Genomic DNA, 17955 nt, shown 5'->3' on the forward strand with positions numbered 1-17955 from the left:
ACGTGTGTGTGTGTTGTCTCTGTGTGTGCAAATACTTGTGTGTATGTATGTTGTCTGTGTGTGTGTAAGGGTGTGTTATCATTTTGGACAAGGAAATACTGCACAGGAGAGTGTCGTTCATTTATTCACCCAGGTAGCAATGCTCCTAAAGAGTTAATGTGGAAACATACAGTGGTTGGTGCTGATAATGAGAGCTATTGTCCCAAATGTTTACATATTTCATCATAGAGGCCCACAATGCAAAATAACAAGTGTATCTGCTGCAGTTGAGACAGAAGGGTGGTTTTCCCAGAGAGTAGTGCTAGGGAAATCACTCTCATTGAGGATAGAAAAGACAAATGTCTCATTCTCCATTTATTATTCTTTCCACTGAAATCCATTATATTCATGTATATGGTCAGTCAACCTCATCTGTCTACCTGCTAAATTAGATTTGTAATCCCAATATCAACCCTGAAGTGCATGCCTTTCTTTTTCACAAACGCACAGGAAGAGATCAACAAGGAAACCGAAGTGTGGAATGTACACTCCCCTAGCTAGGTCGGCATGGTGACTCTCTTAATCCTGCAGTCCTGTGTCTGAGTAGGTGGACACTTCATGGACTATTTAGAACCATCTTGCTTCATTTCATTGATAAGCTTTATGATGGTGTTTCAGTGCTTAACGTGTGTCCCAACATGGTGCTGAGCTGAGCTGACCATGTGATCCAGAACATCATGGTGCTGATGTGCTATGAATGTAAGACTTGGGCTCCATTCAGGCAAGAGTTACGATGTTATTGACAGTGAGCTCAGAAATGTGTCATCAGCGATGGAGATTAAGATGCTTTAAACATTAACACACAAAGCAAGGCTGGAAATTGTCCAGATGAAAATATTGTGATCAGAAATTTGCAGGATCCTCTTATGTAGAAATATGAGTCAAGATTGAGGAAGAGGATTCAACGTGGTATCTATTTCACTAATAAGACCTTATGGTACATATTTACTCATTATGTTATAGACACATGTAAATGAATACATATTTACATAACTTTGTTTTATCTTATGATTTGCATATGATTTTCTATTTTTATTTTCCTTCTTCATTTCTTTGTGTAATTAACACATTACAGTTAAACATTGTGTGATCCTCCAACCACAATGTACACTATTTGTAATGTGTCACCTACTGATATAGTTAGTAATTTTTGTTCAAGATGTGAGTCTTCACCAGTTGTTCTGGAATTCACATATGAGATAAGTGCTATTTCTTTATGACCATGGTTGGATATTGACATTTTCTTCTATTACAAGCATGTCGGCGCTTTTGAACACGCTGATCCAGAGAGTTAAGGGCTAGGTTTTACATTATTCTTCACTTCTATATTCTCTCGATTCAAAACACACTTACTAGAGGAAAAAAAGAAATCCGGAAGTTAATATATCATTTTTTCTCTTTGTCTCTAGCTTTGACTGTCTGTGGTAAGTGAATCTGGGCTGTGTCACTCATGAAATTACCTTGAATATCTGAAGTTCCTCTAAAATGACTTCCTCCATCCCCTCGGTTTCTTGATTGTAAATGGTGATTATTTTCAACACAATTCCTCTATCTGTGAAAAAGCACAACAGGTAATAATCAAAGTGGAGTGAGGACCTCGACTTCAAATGAGACTGAAAATATGATGCACAAAAAACTAAATCACTACCATCTACAGATCACACAACTACTTATACACCAGTAGTGTCAATTAACAAAGATTTTAATAAAAATTTCAACCGATATACATCTTCTTTTCCAAATACTTTGGTCAATACAAAAATGAAATCATAGACTAAGAAATCAAATTGCCATATTTTAGAAATTTCTTTTGTGATGCACCAGGCAAGAAGATAACTCTGCCTAAGCCTCATGCAGTGTCAGAATTGTGATATGATTTTAGCCACAAAAGGCACAATTGCTGTTTTGTATCTCTATTGTGGCATTGAATACTGGTGCTACTATATTCTAGGAAAACCCCTACCAGTGGCTTGCATCCCTAGTCCTCTGTATACTATTTTTTCAAATATCTGGCTTTGGGTCAATATATGTTAACATAGGCCGTAACAGATATTTTTTAGTTCCAGATCTTGTCTTATATATTTTTTTTCTTTTAGATCAGTGTTTTTCAGCTGGTGGGTCAGGATCCCATTGTGGTCACATATCAGATATCCCGCATAGCAGGTATTTATATTATGATTTATAACTAGCAAAACTACATTTATGAAATAGCAACAAAATAATTTTATGGCTGTGGGTCACCACAAATGTCATATTACAAAGGTCAACAACTACTGCTTTAGATTATTTTCTCTCAATTTTTAATTTAAGGGAGATTGACTACATCAATGAATTAAGAATTGATACATCAATATTGAATTCTGGAAGATGAACTGGGGAGAATGCTCCATGGGGAAATTGTTCACCATATAACCATGGGGATATGGGCTCAGCCTCAGCACTCTTGTAGCAAACTGGACACAGCAGCACACCTGGAGCCCTTGCACAGGGCATGCAAACACAGAATGATGATACCAGGGGCTTGATGGCCAGCCAAGTCTACCCCATTAAGGGAAGACTAACAGTCGGTTACCAGTAACTCAGGTTCTGTACCTGCCTGTTGCTTTATAAAACTGTACTTCTAGTTTAGATTTCCATGTTACATTTTTGTTATCCCTGATAGTCTGAGTTAGTTCTATCTGCTTATGATTTGCATATGAAATTAATTTATACCCACACAAAACTTAATGAGTAAGAATAATAATTCATAAAATGTGTTAGACCTCTAGAAGTATTAATCTATGAACTTCTGTGAGATTTGAATAATGTATCAAAAAATATAAAATACTATATATCAGTTAATAAAACTAGATTGACCTAATAACAATCACCTCTATTTTCTATTAAGTAAAAAGAATAAAAATTGTTCCATTTTGGAAATTAAACACACAGGTCTGCATGATGACATCAGACAAAAGCAAAAATGTAAGGTGAGTTATTCATCTGGAAGCAGTGATTTTTCAGTAATGACCAAATATAGCATTAGAGCCTGTGCCTGGCAAGTCTTAAGAGAAAACCTATTATTTATTGGCTTTTCCAATGTGCTTATCACACATATCCAATAGCTTAATTTATTTTGGAAGACTGTGGCCCAATATGATAATAGCAATGTGTTAAAGATGATGTAAATGATGTTTCCTGAATTTTCCAAAAGATAAATCAAACAATAAAAAGTTTTTGGAGCGTTAAATATGACTTCTGTTTTCTATGCATTTAAAATAAAATACCTTAATTATTTTTTTTTGGTTTTACGAGACAGGGTTTCTCTGTATTGTTTTGGAGGCTGTCAGTCAAGCCTAGCCTCGAACTCACAGAGATCTGCCTGCCTCTGCCTCCTGAGTGCTGGGATTAAAGGCGTGCGCCACCACCGCCCAGCCACCTTAATGATTTTAATCACATTTCCCTCTTGCGTTTGGAAATTCCTCTGTTTTTAATGGTCAGAAATCAACACGTGTAAACTAGTAATCGGGTCATTTTAGGTTTCTTACAGAGCTCTGATTCTTATATACTATTTAATTCACAGAGCACATTATCAAATGATAAAATGCAGCCTTGCTGTGGGTCTATTATGTTAAGTTAAATGATTCTTTGCTTAAATTTTTCAGAAAACAAAAAGCAGTAGAATGGAGAAGCATGAACAGGTCTTAGCAATTCACTCTCTTCCTGACAATGTCTTGTTAGAAACTCCGTAGGGCAGAGTGTATAAGAATGCTTCCTGAGATCATTGTGCGGCTCGGACTATACTGCACCTGGAGAATGGGATTTTAAACTGCAGCATCATGCAGACTTAGTGTGGTGGCATTAATTGAAGCTATGGATTCTTTTGGTCATTTTATCTTTAGCTGTGTGGAAATGGGCTAGTGGAACCACATGGTATGAGCTGGGTGGTAAAAGTTATCTCAGGGTGAGCTGAAAAGTACCAATGCTTTCTTGTGTCTTTACCTGTCCCAATAAATAAAACATCATACTGGCCATCCTCGGCTTCCACTCGGTCCACTGCTAGTTGCTTCAGGTTATATTTTCCGTCCGTTTTTACTAGTATTGGTTTTTTATGAGCAGGTTTTATGGTCTGATACATTAGTGGGTGAGTTCTTGCAAATCGAATGGCATCGTCAGGGTAGTCTTTGGTGGTTGCATACTTCCCTCCATTCACCTTGCTGGCACACTAAAATGCAAGTGGGTTAGTTCAAGTGATCAGGGATAACAGGAACATATCTAAACATGATAAAGGCAATATACAGTAAGCCAACAGCCAACATCAAACTACATGGAGAGAAACTCAATGAGATTCCTCTGAAATCAGGAACAAGACAAGGCTGTCCACTCTCTCCATATATCTTCAATATTGTACTTGAAGTTCTAGCTATATAAATAGGACAACAAAAGGAGACCAAAGGGATACAAATTGGAAAGAAAGAAATAAAACTTTCACTGTTTGCAGAGGATATAATAGTTTATGTAAGTGATGCAAAAAACTCAAACAGGGAACTACTACAGCTGATAAACACCTTCAGCAAAGTGGCAGTATACAAGATCAACTCAAAGAAATCAGTAGACCTACTATATATAGACAATAGATGTGCTGAGAAAGAAATCAGAGAAGCATCACCCTTCATAATTGTCACAAACAACATAAAGTATCTTGGAGTAACTGTAACCAAACAAGTGAAAGACCTGTATCACAAGAACTTTGAGTCTTTAAAGAAAGAGATCAAAGAAGATACCAGAAATTGGAAAGCTCTCCCATGTTCTTGGATAGGTAGATCAACATAGTAAAAATGGCAATCTTGCCAAAAGCAATCTAAAGATTCAATGCACCTGCCCTGAGTTCCTGCCCTGCATGGACTATGAAATGAATGTGTAAGCAAAGTAAACCCTTTCCTCATCAAGTTGATTATGCTTAGGTGTTCATCATAGCAGTAAGTAATAAATGAGTACAATAGGCAAATGGGCATAAAGAAGCTGGTATTAAAAGTCACGGGACCTCCTGAAACTTAGAAGATTCTGTAAGGCAAAGGACACAGTCAGCAAGACAATAAGGCATCCCACAGAATGGGAAAAGATCTTCACCAACCCCGCATCTGACAGAGGACTGATTTCCAATGTATACAAAGAACTCAAGAAGCTCATCACTAAAACACCAAATAATCTAATTAAAATGTGGGGTACAGAACTAAATAGAGAATTCTCAATAGAGGAATGTAAATGGCTGAATGACACTTAAGAAAGTGCTCAACATCCTTAGCTATCAGGGAAATGCAAATAAAAACAACTCTGAGATACCATCTTACTCCTGTCAGAATGGCTAAAATCAAAAACACCAGTGACTGATCATGCTGGAGAGGATGTGGAGAAAAGGGAACACTCCTCCATTGCTGGTAGGAGTGCATACTTGTGCAGCCATTTTGGAAATCAGTATGGTGATTTCTCAGGAAAATGGGAATCAGTCTACCTCAAGATCCACCAGTTCCACTCTTGGGCACATACACAAAGGATGCACATTCTTACAACAAGGACATCTGTTCAACTATGTTCATAGCAACATTGTTTGTAATAGCCAGAACGTGGAAGCAACCTAGATGCTCCTCAACCAAAGATTGGATGGAGAAAATGTGGTACTTTTACACAATGGAGTACTACTCAGTGGAAAAAAAGCAATGAAAAATTGAAATTCGCAGGCAAATGGATGCAACTGTGTAGGGAGAGGTCTACATACCCATAGTGCTGACCACATCCATTTGGGTGTGTTTACAGGTACATAGAACATACAGGAAATAAAAAGAGCTAGGGGGAGAAGACCCTTTCTCTATGGGTTCTGGTTGCCACCTGGAGAGCAGCGTGGGGACCTTTGGTTCTCGGCTTTCTTGTCTTCTCATGTGAATGATTTCTCTCTCAATAAAATATCATAGGACATAGCTCTTTTGTGTATCTTAGTATTTCTGCGTGAGAACTGGAGAACTCATCTTGAATGAGGTAACCCAGTCACAGAAAGACAAGCATGGTATATACTCATTCATATATATATTAGACATAGAGCAAAGTATTAACGTACAATCAACACCTCCAGAGAAGCTAGGAAATAAGGAGGACCCTAAGAGAAACATACATGGCCCCCAGAGAAGGGGAAAGGGACAAAACTCCTGAGCAAACTGGGTGCACAGGGAGGGGGAGGAGGGAGATAGGAGAAAGAGAAGGAAATAAGAGGAGGGAGAGGATAACATAACATGGGGGATCATGACGACTGAGTAGGGGGGAAGAATAGAGGAGAGCAAGAAAATAGATACCTTAATAGAAAGAGCTATTATAGGTTTAAAGAGAAATCTGGCATGAGGGAAATGCCCAGAGATCTACAAGGATGACCCCAATTAAGAATCTAAGCTTTAGGGGGCAGGCTACCTTATATGCACTTCCCCTAGATTAATGACTACCTTAAGTGCCATCCTAAAGCCTTCATCCAGTAGCTGATAAAAGTAAAGCAGACACCCACAGCTAAGCACTGAGCTGAACTCCTGAAATCCAGTTGTAGAGAGAGAGGAGTGATGAGCAAAAGGTCAAGACCATGCTGGAGAAACCCACAGAAACAGCTGACTTGATCAAGTGAGTGCACATGGACCCCAGTTGTAAAAATGGGGAACTAGCATTGGGCCCAACTAAGGCCTCTGAATGTGGGTGCTAGGTAGGAGGCCTGGGAAGTCTATGGGACCTCTGACAGTGAAACCAGTATTTATCCCTTGTACACAAATGGACCTTGGGAGCCCATTCCTCATGGAGGGATACACTCTCAGCCCAGATACACAGAGGAGGGCCTAGGCTCTCCCCCAAATGATGTGAAAGACTTGATGACCCCCCATACGTGGTGAGTGGATGAAGGGTGTTAAGGAGTTTTGGGGGATATGGGGGAAAGAGAGGGAACTGGGATTGATATGTAAAATAAGATTGTGTCAGAGGCAGATACCCATAGCTAAACAATGAACTGAACACCTGGAACCCAGTTGCAGAAAGGGAAGAGTCATGATCAACAGGGTCAAGAACAGGCTGGTGAAACCATGGAAACAGCTGGCCTGACCACTTGACCACTAACAAGAAAAATTAGAAAAGTCAAAAAAGCTCAAGGAATGAACTGTGCATTAAGTAGCTTCACATCTTTTGTTTTTGAAATGGATTCAGTATTAAAAGTTGCAAAAGAAAACTAATTTATTTTTAAAGTGCAACATTTGACAATTCACAGAGAATATGGGAATCCAGAAAACTGAAGACATATGCAATATGGGACAATTTGGGTACTGCAAATAAATGTAACAATATGAATGCTTAAAATATTTTCAGTGGCTTTAAATTTTGTGTCCTATTTGAAATAACATTTCAAACTGGAGAATCTGTTATTTGCTATTGACACAGTTTCGTGGTAGAGTGCTTGCCTAGCATGCATGAAACGTGGATTCAATCTGTTACACCTCAAACAAAAAAGAAAGAAAAGGAAGGAAAAAAGAAATACAAAAAGAAGAAAGAGAGAGGAAATAAGGAAGGATCTACCATTCATTAGAACAAACCATGTCTGTTAGTAGTAAATCCCCAGTTGAGGATCACATCCTCGTGAGGAATGTGTGAGCACTGGAGAGGTGAGGGGTGGAGGATCCCAGTCTAAAAGAGCCTGAGGTACAAAGTGAGACTTTCCCTTAAAATACGTAAGTTAATTGACCATAATTATACAAAATAGATTTCTCGTTATTGAAACCATCATGTTCAATGGTGATTATTTCTGCTTTCTTGCTGCATAATTCTAGCATTACAGGATAGTTATTAAAATTACATCATCACTAATTAAGGAGACAACAGAGCTCTTTGTGTTGTCCTAACATAACCAGTATGAATGTGTATTATTTCATGGGCATATGAAACTGACAAAATAAAAAACTAGGTCTTTGCTCTTACAGGTGGTGACTCTGAAGACACTGATGCTAAAATGTACAACTGCAGACCACCCTGGCACGCACTGCCCAGAACACTCACACTGATCTTTGCTTCCCAGCAATTGCTTCCCACTATCACATGTATTCCCCCAGAATCAACATCAGTTGTAAAAATATCTGGATTTTTTCTAATCAAAAGTATAAATGCAGTAGTTCAATTATATAAAGGGGGCATTTATAATTTTTTGGTTTTTGAAATCTTCCCATATGCCTAAACTTGGCATGAATTGTGCTCTTGGGTGCATTTGCACAACACATTATTGGAAACATTTTTGACTACCTTGGAAGGAGTTCAATAACCAGTCACTTCCTCCGACCTCCTGTAAGGCCATGTGGTTTCAAGAAGCATTTTCAGCTAAGCCAAAGGAGTGGATTTTCCCATTTAAATTGTGATTTCAAGCAATAGAGTGAAATAAAATATATTTTATGGCTTACTGAAAGTAATAATTTTAAGCCAGTGAGAGTGATTATTGTGATAAAGCTTTACACTTGCTAATGGAGGCGAGGTTTACTTTCATTTGGAAATTTGGCCCTCCAAAAAATGGTTTTTCTGTGACTGTGTGGAAATGAGTGCAGGCTTGCCATCTCACCAGATGTTTGGTAAAGTGAAGTTATGAGCCTCCATGACAAGTAAAATGTTTGTACACTATGTCTCACATAAAACACACAATGGTACACATGACCTTTTCCAAACTAGTTATAGTTGTATATGGGACCCATGATCTAAACCTACATCATCATCTTCATTATTATTAGCTTAGACATGCCCCAAACAAAAGCATAGAATTTGATGTAGCTAGTTAGTTAGAGTTTTGGTAGTAACATTTCAGAGACAAATGACAGAATTTCCTTTACTCTGCTAATGGAACAAGATGAGAGAAAAAATTTGTCTTGAGGAACACAGAACTGAACACAGTATTAAAATAGTAAAATGGGACAGGATTTTATTGTTTAAAAGTGACACATGATACTAATTCTACTCACAGGGCTGTAAGAAAACTTGTCTATGCCTATTTTATTAAATATTAATATACCAGCACCCCTAAAATGGAAAGTTCAGTTAGAGCTACTTGTCTGGAGTATCAGTGAGGACACACTTTATAAGGCTGCTACAATGGGTTCATTCACAATTATATCATTTTCATTAAATAACTAGCATAAAACTCAACTTGACACTGTTCTTTCTTTACTGTTGGAACATTCTTATAGATATAAAAGTTGTAAGTGCTTTAGCTGCAAAGTAAGACAGAGCATGTGAAAAGAAGACTTCAAACATAAGTGTGTCAAATGATTACACTTACAGAACCAGGCCTCGGGTAAGGGACTTTTCCTTCATAGAGTGACCAGTGATATTCAGGGCCTTCTTTATGTGCATATGGACCATTAAAGGCTTCTCGGATACTTGACATGTGATAGACACATATAGCATGGCCTCTAAATATATTGCTGAAAAATAAAAGTTATAAATCTAGGTGTAACTAAGAGTTCACTTAGTCAAATACCCCAATATATGTATGCTAGAATTAAAACTTGAGCAAAAAGCAATTTCTTTTTTTAAATTATTTTATTTATAATTTATGTATACATGCTCTGCATGCATACCTGCTTGCCAGAAGAGGGCACCAGATCTCACTAGTTGGTTGTAAGCCACCATGTGGTTGCTGGGAATTGTGCTCTTAATTGCTGAGCCATCTCTCCAGAACAAAAGCAATTTCTTAAAGAAAAGATATTCTAAGAATGCTAATTAATACAATATTTTAATAATGAAATTGAAAGAATTTCCATTCCTTCATTTCATACTTCCTAAACTTGTAAATGACATTAGGAGGATGGAATGTGTAATTGTAAAGTCCTATGGTGTGTTTTTGTATGTATTTGAATTGTTTTCATTTTATTATTTAATTTATTTGTCTATAATTTCTTTGAGAAAGGCAGTAGCTACAGTCTATGAGCAGCGTCAGAGGACATCTTGCAAGAATCAGTTCTCTCCTTCTACCACATCGTTCTAAAGATCAAATTTAGATTGTCAGGGTTGGCATCAAGTTCCTTTACCTGACAAGCCATCTTGCCTGTTTTCTGTCACTTAAAGAGTATTAGCCATTTGAATTGATTATTTGAAGGTAATAGTTCTATGTCATTACATCTTGAATGCAGCTAGTGTTCACCTAATCACTACACTGTTGATTTCTTCCAAATTCTGTTTGCATCTTTCCAGATTTCCTGGAAGCATTTGTCACACTTTTTAGCATGGTGTTTTTTAAATATTATAACATTTGTTAAGCTCTTCTTGAAAGTCACTGAGTTATTCAGTGATGGATATATCCGTTCAGAAGATAAAGACATTGTTGGGTGTGTTATTGGGGACATCTGCAATCACATTTAGTGAAAAGATATTGTCATAGTACCTTAACGCAGGTCCATCATTTGAAAGAAGTGTGTCATTTCATAGTCTCCATATTATGTGAATTAAAATGAATGATGTTTGTGAAGGAGCTTTAGTAAAATGTAAACTTCGTGTAAATGTATTTCCTGCACTCTGGGCCAGCTGGAGAACAGCAGTCATGTTACTGTCTTAGGATGTTAATTCACACATTTTTATAACACACCTTGAAGCAATTGGAAACACCTGTAATACTGGGCAAAACTAGACCGTCTCAGCTGAAGTGGCAGTAATACTTTGATCACCATTCTACAAGTATCAAGCTCCATGGCATGTACAGCTGGGACCTTTTTCCGCTCTCAGATTTATATATAAACTAAAAAAAAGTTGAAATCATGGAAGGAAATCATATCTTTGATTTCTCTGAATGATCCAATATGCTATCATTTAGGAGATTCGTTTTTAAACTGATCATTTTAAGGTATGGAAAAATATACAGATTTCCTCATAGGTTAAATTTATCAGTTAAAGAATTATCACATGATGCAAAAATTATTTTATGGCATAAGAAAAATGAAGTAAAATGGAGCAGTGCATTGTGGTGAATGTCAATATATATTAACTTTTTAAAATTTACATCAAAGTATAGATAATATACAGAATTGTTTCCATATTATTCTGAGGAATAAAAGGTCTTGTTAAAACAAAGTACTTGTTCAAAGAGATTTTAGGTGTTTTAACTCAAAGTGATCAGTAAAAATCAGCTGCTGAAATCTAAACGTTAGCACATTGACAATGAGAAGTGGTAATCAGCCTATCTCTGTTGAAATACTGAGGTACTTCCTTCCGAATTCTTGGTGCTATCATTTTCCTTGTGAAAGCTACTCAGGAAATTATGAATACAAACTCTCTACTCATATCAATCATAGGAATATTTCTTATTTCAAGTATCAACGCATGTATAATATTACTTTGTAGTACTCTTCCATAGATATATACAACGGAAAATGTAAAGGGGGAACTAGCATATATCTAAGCTTTAAACTTGAGCACCACATTTGACAGATGACAAGTGCATGTTCAGTGTGAATCTACATAGGAGGATGACACAAAAACAAAGGTATGAGGACTTATTCCTGACTAAGGGCTTGGGAACATTTCTTGGACTTGGGTGATAAGTATCAAAGAATGGGTCTAAACCTATGTTGGAAGGGAAAGTCATGTCCAGCAGTAATAGTGAAGGGGGGGCAACGCTAAGTACTGACAATGTAAATGCTGAGATCTGTCGAGGTTTTATAGCCATTGGAGAAGGCAGAGAAAAAGTATCCCAAAACTAGTGCTGAACAGTTATTAGAACTCTTTGAAAGACTGAATGATAAATTTTAATCAGGAAAATAAATAAAATAATTACCCTACACTTTATAGTAGAGAAGTGCTATCTTATAACCTGACCATAAAAATGCCAAATGCTTGTACATAAATAACTAAAGAGATTGGATGAGTGAGCAGTTTCAAGAGGATGATGGATGCTATGAACAAAACAATAAAGCATAGACTTCAATTGTGGCTTTGACGAATGAAGGCCAATCCAGTCAGGGGAAAGTAAGGGAAGCTGGACACTTACAAAGGACAGAGGATGGGAGTGATGATGGGGTCAGTGTCTGAGACATGTGCACCATGACAGGTGCTGCAGTGACACAATTTTTCTTTCTTAGTGATTTGTTGACTATCAACTTCTTACCTGGTAGTGTTAAACAGTCCGAATATCACTGGATTCTTAGGATCTCTGGTAGGCAACAGAAACACATCCTCTGAAAGAATAAAAGACCATTTTCTCCTTAGTATTTTAACCTTCTCTGCATGAGAAGAAACAATATTTATATGTAATGGTTCAGAACTACGTATTTTAAGACCCAGTTTCAGTTCCACAGCTGTGACCAGGACAGAAGGATGAGTCATTGCTTTGCTCTGGGTAGAACTTGTGCTGAGTGACAGAGAAGAACCCAGCAGGATCCTCTATGGGAGTGAGATGAGTCTCTGTCAGCTCTTCTGCCCTACGAGCTGACTGGATCAAAGTGAAGAGATGGAAACTTGCTTTTGGTCTGTAGAGGTCAAACACTTGCAGAAGACATTTTTCACCCTATGCCCGAGAGAGTGATAGTTGTAGAGGAAAATGTGCACACACAGAAGAGTGAAATGTAGATCCTCCAGCAATAGTTACCTAGCTCATCAAAATATGTGTCGATTCCATTCACTCCCGGTACAGAGCAAACCAGCCTTGCTTTAAGGAATGTGCTCCACTTATTCACCAGTATTCTCTGTCCCCCCATGTCATTCTGGGAAAAACAAAAAAACAAAATGGACAAATGAAATGCTTAAAGAACATTTACAAACCAAGGTTTAACATGGTGAAATGGGAAGATGGTTTTTTATTTCTCTCTCTCTCTCTCTCTCTCTCTCTCTCTCTCTCTCTCTCTCTCTCTCGTGTGTGTGTGTGTGTGTGTGTGTGTGTGTGTGTGGACATTTAGTAAAATCCTCAGATAATATTACAAATAGTTCTCTCTCATTTCTCCTTTCCTTTGACTTATCAGTGTAGAACATTTTTAATGATTATTTTAATTTTTTATTTTCACATGTGGAGAGGGGACACTGAGTATATTTAGGTGCATCATGTGTGTGCTGGTGTTGTAGAAGCCTGAAGAAGGCATCTGGTCCCAGGGCTGGAGTCCCAGGTGGTTGTGAACTGCTTGATTTGGTGCTGGAAATTGAACTGAGCTCTAAGGTAAATCACAAGTGCTCTTAGCTGCTAAGCTATTTCACCAGCCCCTTGGTGTAATACTTTAATTCAAGTGGTCTCAATATATGTCATAGTTATTACAGATACTAATATGGTTGTCTCTCCTAGAAGAAATACTGGCTTTATGATGTAGTGACTTCGCTTGTTATTTGTTGCATAACTGTCTCAAGAACTTGGATGGATAATATCTGCCCTTGGGAAAGAAACCATATGAAGCAAGGTATGGTGGCTAATGCCGGTAATGCTTAGACTTAAGAGTTAAAGGTCATTCTCAGCTACAAATGTGCATGTACATGTATTATGTGTGTATTTATTATCAAATTTCTCCCTAAATGCTGAAACAACTGTATCTTTCTGGTTTTTCTCTTTTGTTGTTTTGTTCTTTTACTATAAAATTGATCAACTGAATTTTTTGAACCAGGTATACATCACCCCAAACAGATTGTAAATAATAAAAAATTGTTAAATTAAATTTTAAAATATAATGTAATTGGGCCAATGTGATGGCTCTGAAGGTTAAGGCAACTGCAACAATGCCAGAGCATCTGAGTTCAATCCCTAGGACCCACACAACATCCATGAACACGCATGATATGCATGAGCAGTAACATAAGCATATATATATATATTCACACATAAAAATGAACAATACATATAACATTTTAAAAATAGAACAAACTTATATTTGGAAACAAATGGCAATTGTAGATTATTTCCTAACATAACTTGAAAATGAGAAAACTCATTTAAGATAAGTCTCTTTTACATTGAAACATTCATTAACAGTGAAGTTATGGACATAGCACACAGGAAGCTTGGTTTAGTAAATACCAAGTTATGAAAGTCAACAGACTACTAAAAAATATTTAAAGTAGAAGTCTACTAGAGAACACAATGTTGGCTGGATAGGGAAGAGGATTATGGATGAGGGAGGGGAGACAAATATGATCAAAGCATGATATACGACACTATAAAATGAACCAATATAAAACAAGTGTAAACGTGGCCTGGTATACACTATGACATCAGAAAGTGTAAGGACATAGAAACGCCATCCTCACCACGCACAGACGACCCACTCTGGTATAGATTGTGTGAGCACTATTCTCTGCTTCCAGTGCCTTCTCAGTAAAAAAGAAGTACATTTTGTTGTCTTCTCTGTCTTCATTATCAGGGATCATATACGAACCTACAAATTTTGGTTCTACAGACAAAACAAGTGAAAAAGTAAAAAAAGATAAATATAATGGTGTAATAACAGAGTCACCTTGATAAACGAGTTATCACCAGATTGTTACAGTCTCATCCGTTTGTGAGAAAATACAAAGTATCCTGTAAGTTATAGAGAATTTAAAATCAGATAACTATCCTCATCTTATGTCCAAATCAATAGACATTTTAAAATAATTTAAATAGAAAATTTAAGAGTCATGGGTCAAATGAATTTACTGAAGGTACAAGCTCAATGCATTATGTAAAGAATCTCTATGAAGATCTTCTCAATCTATATAAAAATGACTGTACGTGTAAGTTCCATAAAGTTTGAAAGTATATTGTTATTAATTTTTAATTCATAGAAAATCTACTAATACACCTCACTGAAGCTCACTTATTTTTAAAGTAAGAAAGTGAGGCTTTTGTGTTTAGAGACTAAAGAATCTGAGTAGTTGTCTTTTGATTGATACAGCACCAGACATTTTAAAGGGAATACGTCTGCACTCTGAAGCCTCATCAAATGCTGCAAATGATGAAAATGCTCACTATAACATGGTATTTTCCCTCCTACGTATACCATTATGTGAGAAAATATAAACTTACTCATTGTATATATGAGTATAACTCCATTTATACAGTATATAGAATTCTGCTCAGGGAGCCACTAGTGACCCTCCTAATGTACAACACGATGCTATTGAGCAAGCCAGGCACACAGTGACTGCAGCAGCAAGGACGCCAGTTACGAGTCCGTACTTTTCATGTGTTCAATTTGCTCATTTCTTTTAGCTCATGATATCTAAGAACTGCCATAAACAAACTTATTGCATAGTTAAGATAAACCATTCTATATAAAATGATAAATATCTGGATTCAAGAATGCGATAGTTTTAAAGACTATCTGTATTTTCATTATCAAAATGGCAGACTTAGCCGTGAACTGCAGGCTTGTTTTCCACTTTGATTTTCAAGCTCTTGTCTTCTCATTTCTACCTTTCAGCAGCCGCTCGTCATCATGCTCCGTACGAATATGGCCTAGCTTCCCCAGACTGCGGAAGATCGCAGAGTCTCTGGCCCAGTAGTCACTGTAGAGTCCAGTAAACAGTTCGCTGCCTGTACAGGTGCACAGGAAAAAGTAATCAATATCTACGTCTCAGTATGAAGATAGAAGCCACTGTTATGTTAAGCACAACACACTTCCTACTTTAGGCCTTCAACGCTATTGTTAAGGGCAGGAGGGATGCAGCTGTGCAGGAGCACATCAAGCCTCTTTGCCTCTCAGTTGTGAACTCTGAGCCTCATTTCCTTCCAGAACTGGAAAAAAGTAGCTCCCAAAGCCATTAGGAGAAAAACATGGAGAGCAGGGGTGCGCACTGGTGGATGCTGGGACCCATTTGGTGACGTAGAAGGAGTCATCTTGTATTGGAAAATCGCTTTCAACCTTGATATCAACCGTGTTTTATCATTATCGCTGTATCAGGTATTGCAGCACGTCAGTTAACTCAAGAGCTTCTTATGAGGCATAACTCAAACCTCAGAAATGTTATCACCTTTGAAGCATGAGGACTTGAACGCTCCTCCTCCCTGCAACCATGGAGTGTAATCAGAGTGCATCAGTGGGCTCAGGAGGCCTGTTCTGGGAATGCCTAACCTCGCTGTCCTGCTCCCTTCCAGATGAACGTCCCCGCCAAAGAAGCAAACAGTCATAGCAGATCTCTAGAAATCGGAACCTCATTTAGAGAGGTTAAATTATTTCCTTACTGCATGCCCAGAAACTGGGTTTGAAAAGCAATACAGAGATGATACTTGAAAAATACATCATTTTTTCTGTATGCATATGTTATACACATACATACATACATATATACATACATACATGTATACATGTATTTGCAAACATGCATATACATTACACACACACACAGACACACAGACACACACACACACACACACACACACACACACACACACACACACATGCAAGTGTTCACATGGGGGTGAAGCTGCAAATGTGTTTCCCGTATTGCCAGTATGTGGAAGGGAAGGGTCAAATTTGAGTGCAATTCCTCATGTATCTTCTTTCATTTTTCTTTTCTCTTTCTCTCTTGTCTTCCTTTTTTCTCTGCTTCCTTTTTTTCTCTCCTTCCTCCCTCCCTCCCTTCTTTCTGTCTGTCTTTCTTTTCAGACAAGTTCTCTCACTGGGATCTGGGGCTCACTGAATCAGCTAAGCTAAATGACCAGTGAGCCCTATGACCTCCCGTCTCTGCTTCCTCTGCACTTGAATTAGAAAGAGCAAGTCATGCTGATCTGTTTAGACAATGAGGACCAAACTCAGGTCCTCACACCTGTGTGCAATCCTTACTGACAACTCCACCATTTCCCCAGCCTCTGCTGATGCTTTTCTGAATACTGAAAATCCAGAATGTCTTTATATGTGCACACTTGTGATTTAAAGTCCTTGAAGTACCCACAGAGGCAGCTGACCTAAACAAGGGGGAACACAAGGACCCCAGACTGATGACTGAGGGGCCAGCTTGGAACTGATCCAGACACCTTCCCACCGAACCTGGGTGACAGATAGGAGGCCCTGGCAATCTGTGGGGCCTTGGAGAGTAGATCAGTATTTATTCCTGGCATACAGATGGACTCTGGGAACCCATTCCATGTGGAGAGATGCTCTCTCAACCTGGACACATGGGGAAGAACCTAGGCCCTTCCCGGGATGATGTGACAGACTCTGAAAATCCCTCATGGAAACCCTTGCTTTCCCTGGGGACCTGAGGAGGATGGAGTGGGGTGAGGGGTTGGAAGGATTGGAGGGTGGGGGAGGAGGGAAGGGAGAGGGAACTGAGAGTGACATGTGTAAAAAGTTAAATAAAAAATATGAAAAATAAAATAAAGTCCTTGATGTATAAGAAAAGTCACAGTAATTGCTTTTCTAATTTAATACGTTAATTTATGTCATCAGTTTTGGAGTTATCGCTGATAATGTTTCCAGTATAAAAATTTGACCAAAGGAATTAACTCAGTTTAAGGAAATTGGAGATACTGCTGAAAACTTTATTTATTTATTAGATTTCTTTCTGAATTTCCAAAGTTTTTTCCTAGCATAAAATCTTTAAAACTTCTTTTAAGAATTCTAATTATCTTGTCCATTTGTAAAGTATAATTTTTGAAAAAATATTGACTGAGTTACATTAAAGGTAACTCAAAAATATGTTTATTTCTAATGTGAGAAAACTACTAATTTTGAAAAACTTGTGTTATTACACCAGTTAGAAATAGGGTAATGAGACATAAATCAAACTCACATTTTAAAGAAGTATTTGTATTCTTGAAATAACCTAATTTTCATTTTTTAAAAATATCAAATATAAATGAGACACTTTTCTGTCTATAAAATCCACAATGGAGGTTTAAAAACTTTATAGGGTATAAGTAAATTAAATGTAGTCTTTTTTATATATTTATTTATTTTTAAATTTAAATTTAGATTAGAAACAAGGTTGCTTCAC

The 17955-nt window shown here is 37.5% G+C and overlaps 1 protein-coding gene across 1 annotated transcript in view; it reads right to left on the reverse strand.

Moving 5' to 3' along the window:
- LOC121136472 (semaphorin-3E) overlaps nt 1–17955 on the reverse strand; it is a gene marked incomplete at its 5' end in the record, with an annotated part of 56081 nt that overhangs the window by 31036 nt on the left and 7090 nt on the right. The window contains 7 exon segments of the mRNA XM_040736947.1: nt 1500–1591; nt 4021–4243; nt 9350–9494; nt 12170–12239; nt 12650–12764; nt 14287–14429; nt 15434–15553. Coding sequence (XP_040592881.1) covers nt 1500–1591; nt 4021–4243; nt 9350–9494; nt 12170–12239; nt 12650–12764; nt 14287–14429; nt 15434–15553 — 908 coding nt within the window.

The sequence above is a fragment of the Mesocricetus auratus genome, unplaced genomic scaffold (assembly GCF_017639785.1).
Source record: "Mesocricetus auratus isolate SY011 unplaced genomic scaffold, BCM_Maur_2.0 Super-Scaffold_100251, whole genome shotgun sequence".
NCBI classification, from domain to species: domain Eukaryota; kingdom Metazoa; phylum Chordata; class Mammalia; order Rodentia; family Cricetidae; genus Mesocricetus; species Mesocricetus auratus.